Raw genomic sequence first — 26584 nt, 5'->3', positions numbered from 1 at the left:
GAAATTTCGCTCTGGACCCTTTGGAAGGGTCAGGAGCAAATTTCCTTTTCTAGGACAAAATCTCCACCTTTCATCACTTTCAAACATTCCCTAAGGCAAGAATATATCCATCTTTCCTCCAACATGCCTTGGATACTAAAAATTTGATCAAACAAGGAAGAAAAATGAGGTTCATTGAGATTTTCGCTTTGGACCCTTTGGAAGGGTCAAGAGCGAAAATCTTGTTTTGGTTTGATTCTTGATTCTTTCAACTCCAATCTTCTCTAGGAGGCAAACCTACATCACTCTCCTTGCATCCACACCAAGGTCCTAACTTTATCTAAGGAGAAAATGAGTGTTTTCAAGAATTTCGCTTTGGACCCTTTGGAAGGGTCAGGAGCGAAATTCATGTTTCAAGCTAAAATTCTTTATCTCCTCCACCTTTTATCACTCCCTAAGGCTAGAACATGTCAAACACCTCCAAACATGTCTCAAAAAAAACTAAGGACTTGGTCTCAACAAGGAAGAAATTGAGGTCTACAAGGATTTTCGCTCTGGACCCTTTGGAAGAGTCAAGAGAGAAATCTTCATTCTTGGCTTGATCTTCTCACCTCCTTCATCCCATTCTCCTTCAAACTTGATCAATTCAACTTCCTTCTATCACAGTCAAGGCAATCTACCTTCAAACTAGCTCCAAGCAAAGCTAATCTAGGTCTTAAGGCCAAAAAAAGAAGGTTAAATTGAGGATTTCGCTCTGGACCCTTTGGAAGGGTCAGGAGTGAAATTCTCCTTCCAGGTTAATTTCCACCATTTCAAAGCCTTAAACCTCCTCTACAAGGAAAACATGCATCAAAACCTTCTCAACTATGCCTCAAAAGTCAACAATCTTGGTCACATCAAAGAGCAAAGTGGAGGAAAAGTGGATCTCGCTTTGGACCCTTTGGAAGGGTTAGGAGTGAAATCCATGTCTTAGGTCAAAATCTTCATCCTTTAATGCTTTCAATTCACTTCTTAGGCAAGAACATGTCAAAACCTTCACCACATGTCTAAGGAACAAGACCTTCAGTGCAAACCTGGAAAAAAAACATGAATTTTGCTCCTGACCCTTCCAAAGGGTCAGGAGCGAAAATCTTGCCTTAGACAAAATTCACACTTTCAAACATCTTCGATTCTTTCCTAGGGCTAGAACATATCAATTTGCCCTTACCATGCTCAAGAAACAAGGTTTTCAATGCAAACAAGGAGAAGAAAGGTGATTTCTAAGAATTTCGCTTTGGACCCTTTGGAAGGGTCAGGAGCGAAATTCATGTTTTAGGTTGATTTCACACCTCTTTCCTACTCAACTTACTTCAAACTTGATCAAATTCTCCTCTCCCTATCACCATCATGTCTACTTGGAATTTACTTAGCTTGAAACAAGGTCTTTCCAATGTCTTGGGCAAAAACAAAGGGTTAGATGAGGATTTCGCCCTGGACTCAACCCTTGGTGCATATCCTTCCACATCTTTGCCAATTTGCTCAACAATTCCTGAAATCACCTCCTGAATCTTCCCTTGGCCACTGACTCTGCCTAATCAACTCCGACTTAAAGGAAGACAAGACTTTGACCTGAGAACCAACACTCCTGACCTACCCTGACGCGAGACCTTTCATCTCTTTTGCACAATCTATCCATCTTCAATCTCCTGAGGGGTAAAACCCCTCTAAGACAACCCTAGGGTTCAAGGCAGACAACAAAATGACTTCCTAAAACCAAGCTTTACTCAGCTTTGAAGGAAACCCTAATCTACCCAGACCAGGCAACCACTCACTCACTCAAAACAACTAGCAAGCAGAGCAAAAACCTAAGGGAAAGCAAAACCCAAGAAAAAGAGGGGGTCCCCATCCTAATGGGGCGATGTGTGAAATGGTCACAACACATCCCAGTCACTACTCCACCAATCTGAGGGGTCCACATCAATGCGTCTAAGTTTGATGAATCAAGCTCACCCATGGATGCACAAACTCCGATGTACCTACCCTTGATATCTATTGGTCCATGCTCATTGAATGTAATTTTCTCATTGGCTAAGGAGAGTTTGTTGTAACAAACCCTGATTAGGGTTTTCATTGTAAAATCTTAGCCATTGATAGAGATTTGATCCTGGCCATTAATTGTAATGAGCTCTCTCTATATAAGGCTCAAACTCTTCATTTGTAAAGGTTAATAGTTAATAGTCCTAGAATAGAAAATAGAGTAGTGAATATAACGAAGATGATAGATAGAGTAGAGTAGAGTAGGAGGAGAAGGTAGAAATCGTTGCCTAAGTTGTAAATGAACTCCATTTTCATTGAAGTTATGGTGAAGTGTGTTGTTTCATTACAATGTGCATGGTTTCTTGTTGGACCTTCATCATAGATGATAAATAAATTAGATTGAATGGAAGAATTTGGTGAATGTATTCATGTAGAATCCGCCTAGTCCATACCACTAGCCTCTTACTGATTGTAAGTGTGCCTTGCATGGTCAAATGGAATGATATGAGCTTAACTTCAAATTGTTATGCATCCATTGTTTATGCGCTAACTTGAATGGTGAGCAATGTTTGATGGTAATGATTTGAACATCTTTGAAACGTCCTTAGAAGATTGCACTGAGCTTGTGTCAAATTGTTCAGTTTGATGGTGAGACCTCGCTCAGTAGGATTCCATCTGATCATTCAACTATCTTCTCGCATTCTAGGCCTTAGAATAGACTCTCTTAACCCTTCATCTTTTGCCATTTTTTCAAAACTCAAGCTAGTTTAGGACAAAGAGCATCACCATATAGCAACATCAGATGATCGAGTTCCACCAAATCAAGCATTCAGGCATTCGAATGTAATTCCCCTTGTGATACCAGCAATCACATCAACCAATTGTGCTTATCCACACATAGTGACTCTACATTCATGAACCTTGGAGTCTTCTCAAGTGATCCTTAAGCTAATCTTCAGCATTTGAGAGATTTTGTTCAGGAGAGGATAAGATACCTTGGTATTTTATTTTGTGTTCGCATGTGCATGAAAAACACATCAACAGATACCACCTCTAAAAGATTTGTCCTTATGTTATACAATTGATATCATTTATAATCTGATGATATGATATATGAGAACAATACCACTGTTGCCTCTAATTCAACACTTGGGTATATGCAAGATGATTATAATATCTTCCTTTATCGGATATCTACTTAATGCTTGTTGGCTGCTTATTCATGTTTATCATGTCGATAACAATGATGTATATAATCTGATTTGTTTGCTGATTGATCTTTTGTGATGATGATATCATTCGATCATGATGGTTTATCCATATCTTCATTAAGCACCATACTTCTTTCTTGTTGTCTTTGATGATGATTGACATAGGATGTCATCTTATGAACATGATTGATTATGGGTTTACTATTCGTCATATTGATTGGATAGTAGAATCATTATTTACATGTTGATAAGGTGGTTGTCCACAAGATTGTTATCCTTGATAACATGTGAGCTCGGTAGTGCTAGATGGAGATTCTCATATCGCATTATGTGATGTGCCCCTTAAATAGGAAAATTGTCTTATTGATAAGACTTCACGATTTTCCTTGATATACTTGATGCTTATTGACTCTTTATGGAAAGAATATGCAACTATCTACTTGAACTCTTACTTGCTATGTGCAATTTGCTACTAACTATCTTGAGATGCTCAAGGTCTACCATCCCTTGACCACAAAGGGGTTGTTATTGCTATTATATTATTAGGTTAAAGATGGGGACTTACCTCTTCCTCTTGCCCCTTGTAATGTAACTTAATTTTTCTGGCCTCGAACTAGAAGGTGGATCAGTATCAAAATGATGATGGATTGTTTCTTCAAAAATGTCTTCGCTTTCCTCCATTGCATCCAATTGTACTAATTTTGTTTCTCCTTTCACCAATTTTGCAAGATCTTCATCAGCAAGGAGGACATCATCTTGTTCATCGATGGTCCATTTATTGTAAGGATCAATTTCATCCAAGTCAATGGAATCATATGAAATGCCCTCCACCTTTCTAGTTCCAAGGTGGAGGTTGTACCAAACAAAGACAAGATCATTGATGTGCTCATGGGTCAACTTGTTTCTCTTCTTTGTGTGAATGCTCTCAACTATACTCCATTTGCATTCACATCCAAAAGCACCACATGGCTGAGACAAAATATGAATGGCTATCCTTTGAAGATTTGGCATGGAAGCACCATATTCTCCCACCATAAATCTACAAAAAAATTAAAAAAATAAAAGCAATCTGTAAAAAATAATAAGAATTGATTTTCTAATTTCTACTTGTAGTGTTGAACTAATTTTTGACTAGTTGTTGTTTTCCTCTCCTTTGAATTGTTTGAGCTACAGAAAAGAGTCTCCCCTCCACACCCTTGTAGGCCTTGAATAGGTAGATGAAATATAGAAAATTAATTATTATGTATATAAAATGGTTGTTTCTAGGTAGTCAACATTGCCAAATTCATGAATAAGATATAGTAGATCTGAGTATTTAGCAAGTAGGGCATTCATCTCTCTAGCAATCTCTTCAGACGATGCAGTGCATATCTTCACATTTGTCTAGGTATTTTAGTAAGGTGGCATTTTAATCTATTATACATGTAATAGACTGCTTGCATTTAATACAAGTGAATTGGCCCTTGATAGCTCCCGGTATCTGATACTTCCATGTAGGATCTTTTTTCCACTCATCTATGTTGAACTTGAAGTTATCATTGTCGCTTTAACATGAAAAAATCAATAGGGTTTTGCAATCAGCAACAAGAAAAATGATAAGCATTTATTTAAAATAAGTGGAATCCAAAAACAAGCTAGGAGTGTTAGGAAATAAGGGATGAGGGGGAATGGAAGAAACTTTGATAGCATTTCCCCTAATTTTCTAAGTTTTGTTTGCTTTTCAAATCAAGAAAACAAAAAGATAGAAAATAAAAATTACTTATTGGATGATTCAATCCCAAAAACTTATCATCTCCTCTCGTTTCCTTTCTAGGTCACTGTTTGGCCTAGTTGAATGGACGAAAAAGAGAGAAAAATGAAAGAAAAAAAGAGGTTTTTGGGCTTAAAAAGCTGTTGGGTGTGGCTGGCTGAAATTTGTGAGTCTAAGCCTAGGACTCACGAGTTCAAGCTTGGGACTCGACAAGTCTTTAGCCTGGACTCAACCGAGTACTTGGCTAGAGTCATCAAGACTCAACTTGCAGGCTTGGTTGACTCGCGAGTTTGGTGAGTTTTGCCAATTACTCAACGAGTTTGCAAATTGTGACGCTAAGCAAAATTTTCACTTTTTGATCTTTATGTACCTCTTCACACAAGTATGTCACTCTTCTTGGACAACTTTTTGATCTTTTTACCTTTGTAACTTTTGCCTTTTCTCTGTCTTTTGAACTCAGATTTTTGCCTGGTCAAATGTGTTGGAAAGCTCCATTTATCAATATTGCGCAGACATTGATTAGAGATGACATTGGAAAGCTTCTTTTGTTGACTTGCAAAGACATTGACAAGAGATGACGAAAATTGAAATTGATGACAATGAAAAGTTTAAAACATGACTAACGATTGATGAATGGCAGGGTTATAGCTTCTAATGTAACTTGATATGTTTTTTTGTATGGGTACAACAAATGCTTGAAAATGCCTCTCAAATCCTTTGGAGTGGTGAAAACAACTATCAAGATTCGCAATTATGCATTCACTTTTGATTCCTATAATGAATATTATTGAGATTAGATTTTGAGGCTAGCTCAATAGATGAAATGATCGCCACATACACTAGTTCAATGTTCAATCCTACAATGGGAAATCAATCAAATCAAAGCCAAGAATCTATCATAACCTAATCATCAATGCCCTAGGTTTAGTTTTTTGGTACTGCAACTTTGTCTCAGTACTCACTCATTGAACCTCGTGAAACTATTTGGTTTGCTAAGAATAATTTCTTCCTCAATTCCTATTGTAATGTTATCAAGAATCGAGGTCAAGTCATTGAGGTAAGCAAATTGGTGACAATGAGACAAATTGCCTCAAAAAAACTAACAATGGTGCAAATCCAATCCCATGGTGAAACATGTAATGTCCTCTTTTCTAGGTGACATGAGATGAGCAGGGGTTGACCTACCATTCGAGTTCCCGTAGGTCAATGACATGGTTAGGGGACTCATTATGAGGGTCATGGAGCTTTGCAGGGGCTCTGTGAGCCGTTTTGGACCTTTAGATGACAGTTCCTACTTTTTAGGGAGGTCTCCTATTTTTTAGGGAGAACTGGTAGTTGATTGAATGACCACCTGGGGAACCAAGGAGTAGAGCAGGATCCTTTTGAGCAGTTACAGGTGTTTGGAGAGAGCTTCCTACTTTTTAGGGCGATTCCCTACTTTTTAGGAGGTTGTGGCAGTTTCCATATTTGAGGTTCCACGGGACCATACCATGGTTTCAGTTTCAGGAAGATTGGGTGTGTTTCCTAGTTTCTAGGAGCATCCCTAGATTTTAGGGATGGGACTGCCAGTTGGCCCATCTTGTCCGGCATCAGTCACAGACAGGTGACAAAGTCAGATTCATGTTCGGTTGGTTATTTTGGGCTATTATTGGATCTATGGAAATATTTTAATATATTTAAATATTTCCTAAGTTAGCGATTAAATAAATTAAAATAAGGCTATGTATATAGCCATTTCGGAGTAATAAGGGGTTTTTGGCTTCATCTAGTTTGATATGCCTATGTTATAGCTCGTTGGAAAGGTCTTGAACTTTGCTACATGATTCTCACCTCCCGGAGTCTTTTTGGATGCTTGAAGCTATTTATTCGCAATAAAGTGATATTTTTCTATAGTTTGACGCCATAATTGGGGAAGTGTCACTTTAATTATAAAGTGCAAGCTTTATTATTCTTTAGGGTTCGACTTACAAAGGGAAAGGAGTTATAAGGAGATGAAAACCTAATTGATAGCATCTTTGATCATTTTGAAACTTGCGAATTTGGGAATTGCTCTGGAAGAGTGATTTTGGTCTGGGACGCAAACCCCAGGTCTGAGCTTGCTGGGACGTAGCCCTCAACAGGAGTTGACAGTGGATTTATCCAGGATTGCACAGAGATTGTCAAAGGTAGAAGACACATCTTCTTGTCCTGAAGATTCAGCGTGCATATTGGGGATTTCAATAGGGCGGCTAGTCTATTTCAGCTGGCACGTGATTTGCAGCAGCTTCCACGCCTCCTTTGCAACCACGCCTTGTTTGTATGTTGGCTTGAAGGGTTGTATTCAGCTTATTTGGTCTTCCTTGTTCATTGCCAGTAATATTCCTCCATCTGGCATCAATCCAGATTGAGAACAGCTCCAAATAAATGTATGGATTCTTGCTGAATACAAAACTAGGTTATTTGCCTGGTATGATTTGCAGTATTTTCAGATTGCTTAAGTGTTCTTACATATGAACATTGTTTACTGTTTTATTTCACAGTTGTTGCAATTTATCAATTACTTTACTTATAACATCAAAACCCAAAAAGAAACAATCCCATTCTACAACTTCTATCTATTCTATAAGATCACCGGAAAATTACAAAAATATAGTATGTTTAATTAAGAATTTACAGCAGCAACAGCAAAAGGATCCATTTGGGATCTTTCAAAAAATGATCCTAATCTATTGGTTAAAACTTGTTCTCCCTTGTCCAAGAATTGTGGAGAACCATTTTAATGAGTGATAATACTTTCTCACTTGTTTCCTTAGTGGATATCACTTAGATAACATTTTTGAGGAAAGTTCATTGATGAAATTGGATAAATCCCTTCTAAAACACTAACTCTAGCTGCAATTCCAACTTCATGTTGGTTAGAACTTTTTCTTCAATGGACTCAGAAAATCCCAAAATGAGTGAAAAAATAACCTTTTAAAGTTCAATTACTCTAAGTGACATTTTCTTAACACTATTGGATTATGGACTTGTTCATTCTTATTAAATTAGCAAGTTTTGGTTTAGGTGACTTGCAGAACAAAGTTGTAAGTATTGTGAGTCTAACAGTAACTTAAGTGCTGTTTAGGTGACTCGCAAAGCAGAGTTGTGAGATTTTAACAAAAAAAATAGTAAACTTAAAGCCACATTATTCTGACCTTGTTTCTAACCCAAATTTCACTAGCATTAAGATAGGTAGCCTAGAAACAAATTGAAAAGTTTCTTCCATACCTTCTTTATCTTAATGCATTTTTTCGTTCTGTTGAAACTTTGATGGACCAGAAATTTGAAGGGATTATCTTTTTCTTCTTCATCAATTGCCCTTTTGGTGATTTCTTTCATAATATTCTAGGTTAGAAGACCAGGGAGATTGGTTTTCTGATTGAGATGACACAAGGACCAGATTATTTCTTTTTAAAGCATTATTTCCATTAATTTTATTCCATTTATTTCACTACTGATGATTTAAAAAACAGAAGGAAAATCTGCTTAACTATCTTGACCATATATTTTGATATGTGGAGAGCACCATAAAAAATTATATATATTAATTTTGTGTCCGTTTGTTGTTGAACTCTTTACATAGGTTGTCTTCGACATTTTCAAAAATTGAGGATAAGTTGATTGAAATTTTCACTTTAGATTTTTTTCTTAAAATTTTTATTTGAGCAGGAAAACTGTATATGAAATAATCCTAAATACACATGTTAGAGCAGGCCTTCTTGTTCTTCTGCCTAACCCTTGATAAATGAACCAAAATTTGAATTGCATCTTACTCTGTAAGATGCATGGTTATCTGGGATAATAGTATCCACGGTATCCTAGCATGATCTTTTAGTGTTTTCTTAAATTCCATGGATGCATCTTTCATATGATTTTTGTTTCTTTAAAAGTTTTATATTTTATGTAATGATGTCTTTAAAATTTTTGAAATGAATATTATCGTCAAAAGTGAGATCTCAGAAAGAGGATTCCATGTTTTATTTCATTCTCTCATGCAATGCACATAATGCATACAGGTTGAATCAGGCAAGCTAATACTAGAGGAGGCGGAATTTGACCTTGGACGTGAGCTTGAAGGACTTGTAGACATGTTTTTTGTGCAATGTGTTGATCATAACACTGAACTTGTTCTAGACCTTGATGGTAAGTTAACAGTTGTGGTATCTTTCAGCAGTCATTCAGGTTTTCAATTTTTTTACAGTTTTCCCCCTTTCCTAGTTTTTGGCTGAATGATTGGTAATCTCACTATCAATGGATCAACATCATATCTTCAATCCTTTCTAGCTTTGGATGGAGACTACTAAGTATGACTGTGATTAGCATAATCAGTATTTTAATTATTCCATTTTTTGAAGTTTAACCCAAATCCTCAGTTCTGTACCATACCAAAATTAATTTATAAAAAGCATTTCTATAATTTTTTCCTTAACCAGAATTCTATGTAATAATTTTCTTTATTCTTCTATTTCTTTCTCCTTTATCTGGATTGCTAATTTGTTTCTTAAAGTTGCACTATATCAAGGAAAGGATTGTTTTTTACTGTTCAAAATATTGTGGTTAAGTGCAAAATCTAAATTTTGAAAATTATAGTTCAGATTATTATCTACAAAGGTGGTGCACAGATTTCAGTTGAAACCTTACCTATGATAAATAATCATAAACCAAACCAATAGATTTCAACCGAAAAATGATCTCTGCCTTTATCTTGTTATGGAAGCTGCAAGCCCATGCTTGGATGGGTAATGGCCAACTAATCATGTAGCATACTATTTATAAGAAAATGTACCATAATTTTTGCCACGCAGAGGATTCTCATTGATAGATAAATTTGATAAACTGAAAACATTGCTTATATGAAAAGGATTCTCTTATTAAAAATAACATTAAGATGTGTGCACTGTTTTAGTTTAGAATTTTAAACTTTCTGTGAACCTGTCAACAGTCAAACAATTAAGATGAACAAAATGAATAAATTTTAAAGCCTTTTTACTATTGCTTATTTGTTAGATGAGATATTTGTACTGTGTCATATGTACTATTTCTGTAGTTTAACGATGCATTGTGAAGTTTTACTTAGTTGCACTGATGTTTATCGGAATACATAGGTGCTCAAAACATAATATTTACTATTTTAGAATGTGAGGATAACACACAATGTCTTTGGTCGGGGAACTTGTTTTCGTAAAACAGGAATAAAGACTACTAAGGATTTGAATTCCATGTTTTCCTTTTTTTCAATAATTTGAGCAGAACTATGATATACAAATGAGCTTTGTGTTTTGAGACTGGCATATAGTTTCTAATCATACGTTATTTAATTTTTTCTCTTTTTCTAAGATAATATGCCTAAGGTGATACGGGGAGATTCAGCTCGAGTGGTGCAAATATTCGCAAATCTGATAAGTAATTCAATCAAGTTTACTTCATGTAAGTATTGGCTAGTCAAATGGGTATGATCATGTTCTTTCCATTTGCTCTCTTAAATAATTTTTTTTTTCTTTTACCAATTATAAAATTGTAATCAGCCACATTGAGAGATTAGTAGACGATACACGATGTAGTTCTACATTTCTTAAAGGATGGCATGTTAGTTTGATTCATCTTCATTCGCCTCTTTTATTATTTTGGACTTTGATCTTTTGAATTTAATCAAAATTCACATTTTACACACATGTGGACACGTCCACATTCCATCCACATGTTGACTGCATGCATACAAAAATTTGCACATGAATACACACAGAGGATATTGCTTTCTTCTTAGGGCAAGAAATACAATTTTCTTTTGATAAAGGAAGATAGGATGTTTTATATTCCCTCATAGAAATGCGATCTTTTTTAACTTCTAACTTCTACCGAGAACATCCTTTGTGCAACTTGGTTATGAATCTTTCCCATTGTCATTCCACACTGCTATATAATGTTTTCAAGCAAGTTTGAAAGACATGTTACATGCTGACCTGATTTGTATTACTTGGATTCTCTCAATCTTGTCTACATACCCATGCAAAGAACTTCAATATGAACCTTATGCAAATTACAATATAGTAAATCTGTAGCTACGAAAAAACTTCCATCTGAATTATAGAACTTGGGACTGGTTATCTAGTTCCTTACGTCACAGACTTGCTTAGTTGCACCATTTGCATAGGCTTCCATCCATTCCATAAAAAGTGCTAATATCTATGCTCAAGAAACTGAAATGTAGGAAATAACATGTATAAATTGTATACCTCAATATTGGATGCATCACTATCTAACATGCTTGATTGAGTGCATCACTTATCACAATGATTACCCTGGTTCAAATCTCCCCATACATGACTAGGCCTTCCTTGCATATTAACATAGTGAAATTGAAACATGAGGAATTAATTTTAGGTGCACACACTCTGCATTCTTGAAATACCCTTCAATCCTCATTTCTGTAGTTAGTGTACAATGACTATTATTATGTTCTGATCAAATAGGTTATCCAATTATGTATTCAAGTAGCTATAAGCGTCAGTTGGTTGATGATTGTGTTCCTCTTGGCATTTGTCAAGTCCTTTAAATAGATTTGTATGATCTAATTGGATTGAATCTAATCCTTTGCTGATCATTCTGGTCTTCTTCTGTAATAAATTCATGTTCAAATAAAAGATATATTGCTCCTGCATTTGGTATGCATTGTCATCTCTATGAATAATGCATGTATTCATTTTATCAGATAGATCAGTAAACATTTGGAGTTGCTACCTTATAAGAAATCAGGTTAAATTTGAGAGATTTATGCTCATAGCCATGAATAAAGGTGGGAAGAGACCACAACATGGTCAAGACCAAGAGATCAAGTGATCTTTAAGGATCATCGATCAGAGGAACAAAGGAGAAGATTACAAGAGACACTTGAGGAATATACAACTGTGCGATTCCCAAGTCAAAGCTTTCTTTGAGAATGAAGTCGGAGTTAGAGCATAAGTCAAAGTTGGAACCATAATTTGGAACCACAAAAAACCATACAAGGAGTGGCAAGAGATAGCAAGACATCTACCCTTACTTGACGAAGCATGGATTGATCTCGCATATCAAGTTGATGACTCAAAACAACCATCTCTAGATGAGGGAAATATAGAGATGGAGTTAGATTCCTTCATAGAAGTGTACGAGCGTAACCTTTAGGGCATTGAAAGGTTGTCAATCGAAGGAGAGTAAGCCAAGACAAAGGTGTATAAAAGAAAATTTGAAGGAAAAACAAGTGCGCAAAACATTGAGTCAAGACGAGTGGAGGATTCCCATGTGTCTGAGAGTGTGAGAGAAGGATCAAAATGTCCAAATCAAAACTCCTTAGTGAGTAGGTTCTCAGTGCTAGGTTGCATCCTAATAAAATTATGGTATGCCCTAGTGGAGAAAGGAAAAAATTGCCCAAGTTTATAGGCAGTAGATCAGAGAATCTCATTAGGCATTGTAAGACTTGTGAAACAATTTGGACAGCAAATGGGCAATATAATAAATCAATTTGGCTACGATCTTTTCCGGCCACCTTGTGAGGTGTAGCAATTGACTGGTATACAAAAATTGCTCGAGCCTCTTGAAATAGATGGGAGAGTTTAAAGGCGGCCTTTGAAGAGAGTTTAAATTGTTTCGTGATGACAGTGAAATAGTAGCATAAATTTATAATACAAAACAAGGTCAGCATGAAAATGTATGAGCTTATAATCATATACTTAAAGAATTTCTTGTAAAGTTGAAAAAGAACTAAACAGTCTAAAGAAGACAGTTCATCAAATGTCAACTTTTGTCATTAAGAAAAAAGATGAAGGTAGTACCACCCTCTTCCTAATCAAAAGTCTACGATTAGGTTATGGACATAGAAAGTGATATAAAATGTTTTTGAACAGTAAAAGAAAAACAGAAAAAAATGGAAGTTTATATGACAACAATGACAATTAATTAGGAATGGTTCAAGTGCTCTAGAGGAGCATGCTTCAAATGATGAAAAATTTGAAGGTGGATAAAGAAATCAACAAGGAAACTAATGAATTATAGCGTACAGAGTGCCAAATTGTGGGGCACGCAAAAAGGTAACTATCCTAGAAAGATGTTTTGTGAGATTTGTCAGGATATGGGTCATTCAATAAAGGAGTTCCCATACAATTTGAAGACCAAGAATATACAATTACTCTTTAGATAGGGAGAGTAGTTCACTCCATCAAAGCTACAAATTGTATCTCTAAGTGGTTATCAAAATCAAAGAGGAGGTTGAAGACAAATATAGTACAACCCAAAGCACATTCGATCATACAATGTCAACAATGTAATGAATGGGGACACTTTGCAAGGACTGCCAAAACAAGCCAGACAAATTGCAACTATTGTGCAAATTGTGTGGACCTAGAGACCATGAATCAGAATCAAAAGGCCTATGTCAACATGATTGATATAAGGCATAATGAAGCATTGGTTGTTACTCACACTCAAGCAAATAAAGTTATATACTTGGACCCACATACTAAAAAAGAAAGGCTTTGTGAAGCAAAAGCCAACATGGAGAATGCTATTTCTAACAAACAACACCACCCAAATGCAAACACAAGTATAGTAACACATCAATTACCATTCAATTCAAATATTTAAAGGCAAGTACTTCAAACTATCATACCTGTTAAACTAGTAGATCTATTACAAAGTGTTTGTAAACTTCAAAATATTATTGTAATGGGGAGCAATGATATATTGCATGCTACAACCCATTCGGAATTTGGTGAGGACGAATTTCCAACGATTGAACCTCGGTTGTCAAGAAACCAAGTGAATCGATCCAATGTTATTGACAACTAATATGATAAAGAAACCAATGATGGTGAATATTATAAATCCTTGGAAGGAATCTCAATAATATAGTTGTTGTTTACCCTCTCGGGTGAATAACTTAAAGCACATAGATAAAACACGTAATGCAGAATAATAATGCCATAGATATCAGATGCAATATATCAGATGTTATTCCATTCATAATTCGTGTCCTACACAAGTTACATTCGGAAGTATATAAAGATGCCGAGGGGGTGCGAGCGTCAACCGTCGCACTGCAACTACCACCCCTCGGTTGCCAACTAACCAACACAATTACAACTTAATCAACTAGTTTTATTTCCGTGTACAATATTGCCGCCAACAGTTGTTGATGATGGCTTTGGTGTGAAGTAATTTCAAAAGAAATTCGAAGAAGTTTGGGAAAGCCAACTATTTGACCCCTGACTTTTAAATTGGTGGGTGCAAATAAAGGAGGTATTAAGGTACTTGGAGTTTTAATGGGACAAAATGTAATGCCCCTTGCTAGGAACTTTCTATTTTTAGCAGGGTTAGCCTATTAGCAGTGGTTGCCATAGGCTAATACAGTGGATAGGGAACCCATTCGAAGACTGTTGGACCTTGTAGGGGGTCATTCATAGCGTTTCAGGGGCTCAAAGCAGACTTCCTATTTTTTAGTTGGTACTGCTATTTTTAGGCATCACCAATGGTCCACAAGTGCAATGTTTGTTGACAGTCTTCAGTGGTTGGGAGTTGATTTTGAATAAATATTTAAATATTAAAGTTAATATAACGTTAATTTTAATTTTTTATTTAAATAAATTAAAGTTGCTTTATTAAATATTAATAAAGTGACTTTATAAAGTCACATGAAATTATTAATAAAGTGGATGCCCATGTGATAATAATTTCATTAAATAATAAAGGCAATGGAAATAAAGTAAAATAAATTGCAAATTACATGTTTGTGTGTGGGTTTTGAGAGAAGTAAATAAGGCATTTGGGCACCCACTTTGAGGCATTCAGGAGATTATTCATTAGAGAATTTTGGCTGAGGCTGAAAGGTTTTCTTCGATCAGATTGTGAAGACAAAATCCTTCACAGTTGTTGATGCCTGCAGGAGTGAAAGACCTTCCAAGGGCTGATTATTTGGAAACAATTCATAGCTACAGGAGAGCTGGATATCAACAATTTTGAAGGAGAATTCATCAGAGATCAGCAGATGTTTTGAGGGTAGATTGGGATGATCAGATTGCAGATTGAAGTGTTTGAAGGCCCCAGGAAACAGGTTGTATATCTTCAAGTCAGGCCACACAAGGATAGAGAGCTGCGTGGGGGTTTGTGAGGGTCGTTTTAGATTTTTGTGACCCAAAGTCAGGCTGTTCCAAACTGTTACACTTAAAACATAACTCTTCGTTCCACATGCTAATTGCATCTCTTCATTACTAAATTTGATTATATTTGAATGATATATCTTTATTCTCCACTCACATCTCTTATTTCATTTCAATAAACTCAATTTAGCTTCACAAGTCATATCCACATTTTAGATCTGTGTCTTTATGAAAAGACACGACTCTTAGGAAAGAGACAACCCCTTTCAATGGGTATGTTATTTGATAAAAAACTTCTAAATACTAATTACTGCCTTTGAACATTTTATTTATCTTCAAATAATTATTGTGATCTTTATATATATATATACAACACACACTTCACATATTTCTTATGCCAATATATATCTTCATATTCCTATGGAGAGATGTGATCCTTCTTAAAGGAGATGACCACTTGAATAGTCATGACTTTACTTAAAATTTTGCTCTAAATGTTTCACAAAACTGCTTAATCTCTTCATCAATTCTTCACAAATCTGCCTAAAACTCTTCTTTATAAACCTGCCATAAATGCTTCACAAATCTGCAATGTCTTTCTCTAGATCTGCAATATTCTTTTGTCTGGATCTGCAATATTCTTCATATTTCCTTCAGAATTTTTCTCTTATTCCTCTTCAAGGGTCTTTTCTTCAAATCTGAATGATATTTTTTTCTTTCTACTCACTCATCTTCTTCTCCACATTTCACTATCACTTTTTATATCTAAATATCGTTATGCCTCTTCATGAAAAGAGACATCTCTTTGAATAGAGGTAACCTTTTGAAAAGACATCACCTTTTGTTAACAATTTTTTATGTTGATTGCCTTTTTAAATGCTTTATTTATCTTCAAATTGATCTGATTTAATATCTCCGTAAATTCGAATGATCTTCATTGCAAAAGCACTTATTTTATTTCCCATTCATCTTCTATTTATACCATTGCATGGTCTTATGAAGAGAGGCATCCCATTCACATAGAAAGGTATCTTCAAGGGAAACATCCTTTGTTAACTAATTGCAAAAAGCTTATCAACAATCTTCAATACACCTCTGATATCAATGACAACCTTCTAATAATCTTCACCATACAACAATGATAATATGCTTAGACAACAAAACCCTTCTTGACAAAATTTTGACATCAATGACAACATTTCCAACATCATCTATTAAAACCCTTCTTGACATGACTTTGACATCAATGACAACTTTTCCAACATTAGCTATCAAATGATGAGAAAATTCATTGGTGAAGAGATTTTTAGGGAATCTGCTCTTATCTTTGAGATTAAAAATGGATAGGTCAAGTTAGTTTAAATTATTTCAACATTATGTTAAACCCCAAATAAAAAATTGTGTAGTGTTTATAGTCATAGGCTTGTTTACAATTTTGGAATTAGGAGTAGATTAAATCAGGGAACTTTCTCTGTGAATTTGAAGAAAGAATTTCCTCATCCACTTTTTTGTTTTGTGTTGTCAAGAAAATGGCAAATTAAAACACCAATAGATATCACTCTTCATCAACAAGAATAAGTATTTTCAAATTGATGCTGTGGCATCTAATTTTTTCCATATAAAGATAATTATTGCTGGATCTTGAAAATGGAAAGAAACGTGGGAGAAAAATTTGCTGCCTTATCGATAGAGCTCTAGCTCTAGGCATGGCTAGGGTAGTCCTCTACAGAAGATCAATAAACGAGAAAGATATATGTTTTAATTCATCAATTTCATTTCAAATAATCTCTTCCTTGTATCCCTCATTTCATCAATGCCCAAACCATTATGGACACCTAATGATTGTTCTATAGTAGTGAGACAATTTTCTAGTCTCACCAACATCTAATTGTCTTCCAAAATGTTAAAAGAGGAACCAAGTTTATATGCCAAATGTATTTGGACTTGCAGAGATAAATGTTGAGGTGTGGACAAACTGTGAGGAGCCAATAAATTCTTTTAAGGTATCACATGTGTGTTCTTTTTTATGAGTCTCTAGCCAAATAAAAGCCTTGATTTTCAAATAGGCTGATTTTGTAAGTATCACGTGGCAAACTTTGTCTTTTTCTAATAGATGCTTGATTTTGATTTTGAGTTGGTGAGGCTGAAATCTAAACCTGTTTGGAACTTGACCCATTTGTTTTTTCTTGACCTCTGTATTGATTGACCATATGTTGTTTTACAATGCAGAATCACTGCCTTTAATGTCTCCACCAATCTTCATTGTATTTCTAATAAAATGCTTTTATCTATTCTGAAGTTTAGTTACAAGTATTTGTACAGGTTGCAATAGATGTAAATCACTGAAATGGATAAAAGACTCAAATTGCATGCTCGTGTGACCAATTTTCTTCAGATTTTAGTGGAAGTATCAGCATATGCTGTGTCCATAAATCTTGTAGGTCTGTACCATTGATATTGACACCTCAATTCTACCGAGGAGTTATCAACCAGTGAAGATTGTCGTCACTAGCCATCTTCGTATACATTAGTTATTCCATTTCTAATGTGTTGGAAGTTTTTTTTCTTTGACTATAGACATGTTAACAGATTCTGAAATAGAAGATTCAAGATTGGGCAAGTGAGATGACTTCATTTCAAAGAACATTCGGACATGTGATATCTCTTCAAAACAACATTGGTTGCAGGGTTTGATTGGTTGCATATAATTAATGATGTAACATGTTAGCCACAACTGTGTTTGTTAGCATAGAAACCTTCTCCATGACAGAATAGGCTCCTTGAAGTATTTATTAATAGTATGCATCCTAGAAGAAATTTAATTATCATCCTAAAGTGTCCATATGATCATATCATTTAGTAACAGAACACTCTCCTTATCTATAAGATTATAAACACAATTTTGAAAGGATGTAAAGAATAACACTTCCATGTTTATTTATTTGATTGCATTTTCTCACTTATATCATTAATGCACGCATTTTTCTCCAGTCCTTTTTTTATTATTTATATGTGTTTTAGAAAGGGTCATGTTTTTCCATCTTGTTTTCTTCTGTAATTCAAATTAAAAATCAGGCTTTAGCTAGATCAAACCACGCTTACAGGGATCTTCATGTACAGCGGGACATATTATATTACGAGGATGGTGTGAATACTCAACAGTAAACAAGAAAAGAGATGGAGAATCTGAAAATGAGAGAGATTCCTGGTTTTCCCAAAAGCTGAGTTTCGGGCAATCTGAGAGAAGAACATCCCAAAGCCAAGAGAAAATAACGCTATGGTTTGAAGTTGACGATACGGGTTGTGGTATGAACAAACTAGACACTTATTGACTCTTTGCAGTTTTTTTAGTGATTTGATGCTTTCTTTTGTTAGCTTAGTTGCTATGGCATTGTTGGCCTTCATCAAGGAACTGGTTTTTCATTCATTTGTTTCAATATTTTTTCCTCTACTTAAATCTTTCTGTTTCCTCGCTATTTTCCTTTTAGGAATTGATCCTAGCAAGTGGGAATCAGTTTTTGAGAGCTTTGTGCAAGCTGATCTATCAACAACTCGCACGTATGTAAGACTGACCTATCTATTATAATGCCATTAGCAAAATCAATGCACATCAAAGAGAAAGATGGCATTGAGATTCAATGTCATGTTGCGATCTGAAGTAGTATTCTGCTGCCCATGTTTTTTATTTTCTTTCATGCTTTAGAAAAATATTGTTGTGTCTAAATGGAGGACAAAAATTGAAAATGCTAGTTCGCGAACAATTATGCAGTAGAAAATTGTGCAAACATGTTGGATAAATAGCATATAGCTGTAAAGTCCATAAAATATCCTTCAGATTGAATGTGGAAGCAGAGCTTGTTTATGCAGTGCTCTTAGAAACCATGGATTTCAAAAAATATGAATATTATTATTGATACAGTTTTAGGCAATTGTTTCAATGTGAATACAAGAACTGTGATACACATAATGGTGTTGACACCACTACTGCTGTTGCCCCTCTAAATTGTGCAGTAGATCTCTCACACATTGCTCCTGTTCCAAAATTAGGATGGTTTTCACTAGAAATCCAGTGAGTTGCTTCCATAGAATGAACAACAAACAAAGACAAGAAGTAGCCAAAACGATTATTAAAATACTCCAGCAAAAATAAATGAATGTAGCAAACAATGACAATGAGCATTCAAATAATCCACCATATTACTTCAAAATCCCTTGTAAGTAAACATGAGTGGAAAATGAATGAATGCAGACAAAAGCTCTCACAATAGTGAATAGCGCATAAACCATGACTAAGTAGGGACGTTAGGATGTCCCTAGGATGGCTGGGTGCTCCCTTAGCATACCTATTGGGGGATGTGCTTAGGGTTTGTTCACTTTGCAAAGGGATGTCCTTGTTTGAAAAAAAAATTGGAATGGGGGGTCTCCACATCTTTAGGGCATTCCCTTCTAGGAAATGCCTATAAACATGGGGGACATTTCTTTAGGGAACACTGATACAAAGTAATTGAATGAAAATAAATGAAATTGTCTAGGCTTCAACTCTAGCTATGACTGCTTGTATGCTATGCGTGTTTTATTACAAATTATCTTATCTACCAATTCTAACATTACAACATGCAACTACCCGTTCAACTAACAATCAAAATTATTACAATTTATTCCTTAATGCTCATACCTCTCACATTAAGTTTGCAATTTATCCCTTATTACTTATTAGAACAAATCTCAACACTAGTGATGATGATGACAAATTGAGACATATGATCAAGTAGTACAATTAACAAGTTTTGAATTGGATACATCACTAGTTAAAAATGTTTTCCAATAAGATTCAAATTTCATTTCTCCACAACTAGTAGACTTTGTATTTACATTTAGACTTTTGGCCTCCCTCAAGACAGTGTTTACAGGTTTCATGGTATCAAATCGCAAAGAACACAAGCTAGGCAGGCATAAAGGTATGTTCAAAACACAAATGAAGCGTTTATCCCACATGCAAAGATAATTTCGCATAGATAATATTAGTAAAGGAAATGCCAAACAAACTATATTGTGAACATAAATAAGGGGGATAGGAGCCCTGCTAAGAAAATTTTGGAGAAATTGTAATTACTAAGTCCTGATCTTGAAGGTCAAAATAAGATGTGCAAAATTAACCACAACAAATATCTTCCCGAACATCTATATTGTGAACAAAAATAATGGGGAAATGATCCCTGCTAAGAAAATTTTAGAGAAATGATAATCACTAAGTCCTAAGCTTGAAGTCCAAAATAACATGTGCAAAATTGTCCACAAAAAAAATATCATTAATAAAATTTTAAATGTATATATCATCCCATGGATCTGATTTGGCTTTGACCATCACATGGGACAATTATTTCTCTCGGGTATGTCCTCTAATTAATTTAAATTCTTAATATATTAATAGATTGCAACAACTTGACTAGGGAAAATGGAATGTCACTACAGTGTTGCAGACTATTTTTGTTAGAAACTTATAACGTGCCTTGCAATTTGGGGATGAAATAGGGAAAAAAACTGAAGGTAGAGCTGAATGCTGAATGGCAATGCTGATATAATAATGTTTTCTTGCCATCATTTGAGTGTCGTATCTTTTGCTGTGTAGAAGTAACTAATGCAAATTCAGTTATCATGCATGCAACATGATCACCTAGAAGTTAGAACTGATTTGGTCAAGATATATGATTTTTTGGTGACAACAAACATGTTTTGAAATTAAGAAGAAAAACAAATTTGATTTCTAACTGCTTGATTCAAATCTTCCCATTTTGCAGGTATGGAGGAACAGGGCTTGGCCTCTGTATAGTGCGTTCATTGGTAGGCAAACTATTTTGGGATATGATTGGACAACACATTACTTTTTCATCTGATACAATTTTTTGTAATGTTCAGAACATAATCAAATGACTCATAATGATGTATGCAAATACCTTTTGGTGGCAATATGTTTTCATATGCATTGCTCATCTTTAGGAGACCGGTGAACAATTCTAATGAAAGTAAATTGCATAATTTTCTTCATCAACCACTTCAAATCCTTGAATTTATTTATAGTATCCTTACAAGGCTTGTTTTTCTGTGTCTCTTCACAATATGGTGATTTTCTTATTCTTTCCAGGTTAACAAAATGGGAGGCCAGATTAGTGTCAGACAAAAAGGAGGTCCAGGAACTCTTATGCAATTGACTTTAGTGTTTGGTGCACCTTCTGAAAACTCGGGACAAATTTCCCAGCAGATTTGGAAGGGTGTTGATAAGGACCACACAATGGTATTCATTTCTAATTAAACATTTTTAGTAATGTTGAAGGGGCGAGTAATTATACATTTTATCTTATTCTTTCATCAAAATTACAGACTACCTTTTTCTTTTTTGATCTGGATGCTCTGACATTTTCTTTCTCCAAAAGGTTTTTTTAAGCATAGCAATGTGTTTCCTTTTCTCTTATGTTTCCTTTCCTCTTGAATTTTGTTTCTGTTCCTTCTTTCCTAACTATGTTGCAGTCATTGATAGCACGCATAAATCTCTTTGTTTTACTCTTATTGATATATTTTTGCACAAAAGCTGATACTTCTAGTTTTTAACCATTGGATCTTGATTTGCTTTTGTCTTTGCTGTTGACAGGTTCTCCTAGCCCTAAATGGTGACATTGGCCGTTCAACAATGTCCCAATGGTTACAAGCAAATGGCTTCCAAGTACATCAAGCAGCCAACTGGAATGAAATGATACAAGCTCTTTCTAAAATAGATTGTATAAGATGCTCTGATCTACATGAAACCAATAGAGTCCAGTCAAAGAGTATGACAGAGTATGGAGTCCCACTGAAAGAATGTAGTTGTACAGAATGCAAAGAAGATTCAATATCTTCAAATGATACAAGGGTCCTCTATGGTACTACTGGAAAGAAACCATCAAATGCTCACAATTTTCTTGCAGTTATAGATTCAAGGTTCTTGGATGTGGATATAAAAATCTGGAAAGGTCAAGCATCTTATCTCAATAAATATCGAGGAAGAGTAAAATTCGCATGGCTCTTGAATCATGATACATCTGCCACTGTCAAGCTGGAATTGAGGAAATCGGGCCATTCTATCATGGTTAACAGGCCTCTGTATAAATCAAAACTTATTCAGATATTGACAGCAATGGTAGAAGATACAACATATCAAGCAGAGCAAAAGGGTACTGGTTCAGGATTGTCAAACTTGCCACTTAACTCACAGCAACGGTTGAACATTCAATCTACAAGAATTCCTTCAAGTGAAGAACCATCTGATTACTTTTTGGATGAAGATTGTCATGATATAACCCAGGAAATTGGTGATCAATTCACAAAAGAAAATGAAATAACTAAAAGTACATGTCATATCATTCCAAATATTCCAGACAGCACATCTGCTGCCAAAAGCTTGAGTGGTTCTGTAAAGTCCATAAATGATAAACAAAATTGTATTCCACATCTATTGAAGAAAACTAATGGTTTAGCGATGACTGCTCAAACCTGTGAAGAGCCTGAAGGCATAAATTTGCAATCTGAAATGGTAAATTCAACGAGCAAATTCAAAGTTGACTCTGTATCCAGTCAAACTGATACAAGAACTTTCTCTAAGAGCCTTGACACTAGCCCAACCCCAGAATTAGATTCTAGAATATACATTGAAGATTCCTCTCACAGTATGAAAGAATCAAAATCTTTGATGTCTGCCTTTTCTAAACACTGCAATGGTGACACATTCAATATTCAGCTGGCGTCAGAAGGTAACAATAAATCTCAAAATGAAAATTTGCCTCATGAACTTTCTTGTATTCCATCTGGCCCAAGCTTGCCAATTATGAGGCTTGCTGGAGGTCCTCCATCTTTAAATTATGAGAAGGAATGTTTAGATTGCATACACCAGCCAATAATATCTGAACCAACTCCCAAAGCTCCAGTACGATGGCCTCCCTCAAATGGTACTTCTACAGAGAAGTATCTAAAAGGCATTCGGATTTTACTTGCAGAAGATACACCTGTTCTTCAAAGAGTTGCAACCATCATGCTTGAGAAAATGGGTGCTACTGTAGTTGCTGTTGGGGATGGACTGCAAGCAGTAGATGCACTGAAATGCAATTATGATATGGGTGATTCTGACAAACTGAACCCCATAAATAAAGCAAAAGTCCATGGAAATCAGAAGACATCAGAAGATCTTTCACCATTTGATCTGGTTCTCATGGACTGCCAGGTACACGTATACATCCTCTTCCAAACTCATTATCTTCTTTCATGACATTTTTCCTTATCAAATCACACTTAAAACACAATGAATCACAGTTTGTGAATATGCAGATAAGGATGTACCAGTTATTCTAAGTAATTTTCCTACAAAAGTTCTCATTCCCACCAGCTATAAAATTGAAAAATTATATTTCACTCTGCTCAAGATATCATCATCAACAATTTAGTTGAAACGGATGCTCTCCCAAATCTTTCTATTATTTAGACTCTAGAAAATGGTTAATCACTATATTGATTGTCTCAAAGAAAAATTTTGACACTGTTTTTGAACTGTCTAGCTCCCAAGTTGGCCATTGCTTTTTTCTTTAAAATTTAAATCCAAGGGCATGTGTGAAGGGGATCACCATCAAGTATCTTTGTCATTACTTTGGCTAAGATGGTATGTTAATCAAGTTATTCCCTAATTTTCCATTTTTATTGAAAAAAATTGCATTCAACAACTCGATCTTGACCAAGGTCTCATTAGTGTGCCCTAAGTGGTTGATCCAAGAGGATCTAGGACACTCGAGAGTTTATAACTCTGTCAAGACTAACACATGACTTTCACGGCTTCATAAGTAGCTTTCTCATCACCTGCAGAACGCACAGCAATTATGCAATAGTTTAACTCCTCTTCAATCTTGCTGCACACATCTAGTGGCGCATGTTCTCATATACCTGTTTGAACTGGCAATTGTAGTACTGTTCTCTAGTAGCAATGACATTAGGGAATCTCATCATTGGGACCAACATTCATCAGAACTGCGAGTAGTCTTGTAACCGTCCAATCACTCCACACTCATGCATTTTCCTCTAAACTACCATTATTTGTATAGAAGACAATGTAGAAGTTAGTGGTACATAAAAAGTATAGGTTAGGCATTTGATACATCCAACCTCTTGGATCATATAAAAGACTTTTCCATGATAAAACTTTGCATTGTATTTCTCATTGAAGTGTCTAAATTGTCTCAAAAAGTTATGAAAGTTATTTTATCCAATTTGTTCTCAGATCCTTTAAATGTAATTTTAAATCTTACTTTGCAGAGGAAGGAGTACAGTGCCATGAAGTTCCATCTCAGGTTAATAAATATGGATTTGAAATATCTACCAAGAGAAACTAATGAAAATTATGAAAGTAAAGCATTTCTAAGTCTGAAGCTAGCTGTGTACATTTTATATCTTCACTCTGATATTCTCATTGTTTCAAAATGATCCCTTGTTACCGATCAAAAAAAAATTGATCCCTTGTTTCTTTCTCTTCTAAGTGGACTCATAAATATATTCAGAATTCTAAAGTATTACAAGTGTAATTATTGGTTTTCAGGTGTTTGACTTTTAACGCATGTTCACTTGCAGATGCCCAAGATGGATGGTTATGAGGCAACAAAGGTCATTAGGATAGCAGAAGAAGGAACTGGTCGCCACATACCTATAGTTGCATTGACTGCTCATGCTATGTCTTCAGATGAAGCAAAATGCTTAGAGGTGGGTATGGATGCATACCTTACAAAACCGATTGATTCCAAACTGATGGCATCCACTATTGTTGCTTTCACCAAGAGAAAAAAATGATATTTCCCTCTTCACTAACATACAACCAGCAAGTATGTGGAGCTGTCGTCTATTGCCAAAGGACAATGACCTTACAGACATGCTCAAGTATCTTGCCATCAACCTTCAGCTAAGAAACTTAATTAAAAAGGGAATTAACATTTAGCAAAGCTAATTATAATTATTTGTGTTACTTTTCCCTGTATCTAATCAATGAGCTCTCTGCTGTGAACAGACACCTATCCACTTCGTGGTCCCAATTTTTTGAAATAAAAATAAAAAGAGAGTAATTTAATTTATTTGCAAGTGTATTTAATATTTGCTTTAAGTCAGCTTTCTTCGAACTTTTCTATACAGAAACATCAAAAGAAACATGCTTATGAAGATTACCTCAAGAGTACATGGTATTCTTAGACTTAGGATTACATCTGGTTGAGTATTAAAGAGCAAAGAATCTTTAATTTGGACGGAGAACTACTTCTAGATTTATGCCACCTCATGTCAACCCTAAATTATTAAGCAAGATAGACATTAGTTGCTAAATTTGCACTTACAAACTTCACTTAAGATACTCTACAAACAAGACTTCTAGGTTCAGAAATACATGTACTATCACTATTTTTGTCTGGATTTCTAATTTCTTAGCAAGGAAAAGATTGGGATTCGGTACTTCAAATTAAAAGAACTCCTATAATGCATGTGTTGTCTATCATGAAGCTATTGTTAGAAAAAAAATTACAACATTATAATAAGACAATATTAGCTGGTTGTAAGGGAGCTAGTCAGCTGTGATTGGTTAGTCAGTTCTAAATAGTCTTATAACTATTCACTGTATATAATGCAATCTCTCCTCAATAATCATTTGCAGCAATTATGCGCTGATATTTTACATACATTCACAATATTGTATCAAAGAGGTTGAATACTCTTGTACCATGAAAGAAAGAATGTGCTTCTTGTTTTTTGTTATGTTTTTAAGTGCCACTAATGCTGATGTTACCAGCCTGAATGAAGAAATACAGCCAACGTGTGAAAAAAAGCATTTGATTCTGCCAAGGAACGCATGAGGGTAAATTTGTCTGTGCAACACCAATATCTGTGACAATTGACATCATATCTCTGACAAGTTGAAGACAACTCATATATGAAGTCTTCTTAAAAACGTATATATGTCGTAAGTTTTTAGGTGTGCCATTCTCTCAGCCAAGTCTCACAACTCTGACTGGCTCGTGCTCCCCAATTTGCAGCAGTGTGACAATAACCTGAAATTAAGGTGCAAATTTTTTTTTTAACATCCTTCTTTCCAAAAAAAAATCCAATCATACACTAATTATTCATCTTATTAATTAAATAATTATTTAAGTATTTAATTAAACTAATTAAATTCTTCTAAATTAATTTTAATCATCATTTCAACATCACTAATTATTTTATTTCTATCGCCTTAATCAATTAATCATTTAACCCTTTTATACAATTAATTAAATATTTATTATTCATTTGATTGTGATTTAATACTTTAATTAAATAATTTTTATTATTTAATTGAATTTAATTTCAAATGATTAAATAATTTTTTAAAATTATTTAATTAACTAATTCATTTTTCTAATTCAAAAATCAAAATTAAAATGAAATGTGAATTTAAT

General features: G+C 34.9%; 1 protein-coding gene across 3 annotated transcripts in view; it reads left to right on the top strand.

Annotated features, from left to right (window-relative positions):
- Nucleotides 1–25234, top strand: part of LOC131031370 (histidine kinase 1) — a 225044-nt gene extending 199810 nt beyond the window's left edge. For all 3 annotated transcript variants that reach the window (XM_057962472.2, XM_057962471.2, XM_057962473.2), the window contains exons 6-13: nt 8991–9117; nt 10312–10401; nt 18222–18407; nt 18590–18659; nt 20900–20942; nt 21244–21393; nt 21748–23349; nt 24741–25234. In XM_057962472.2, coding sequence (XP_057818455.2) covers nt 8991–9117; nt 10312–10401; nt 18222–18407; nt 18590–18659; nt 20900–20942; nt 21244–21393; nt 21748–23349; nt 24741–24956 — 2484 coding nt within the window. In that variant the 3' untranslated portion in view covers nt 24957–25234. The remainder of the gene's footprint in view (nt 1–8990; nt 9118–10311; nt 10402–18221; nt 18408–18589; nt 18660–20899; nt 20943–21243; nt 21394–21747; nt 23350–24740) is intronic.
- The last annotated feature ends 1350 nt before the right edge of the window (nt 25235–26584 follow it).

Source organism: Cryptomeria japonica, chromosome 11 (genome assembly GCF_030272615.1).
Source record: "Cryptomeria japonica chromosome 11, Sugi_1.0, whole genome shotgun sequence".
In the NCBI taxonomy this organism is placed as follows: Eukaryota; Viridiplantae; Streptophyta; class Pinopsida; order Cupressales; family Cupressaceae; genus Cryptomeria; species Cryptomeria japonica.
This window is presented reverse-complemented; position numbering and strand designations above follow the sequence as displayed.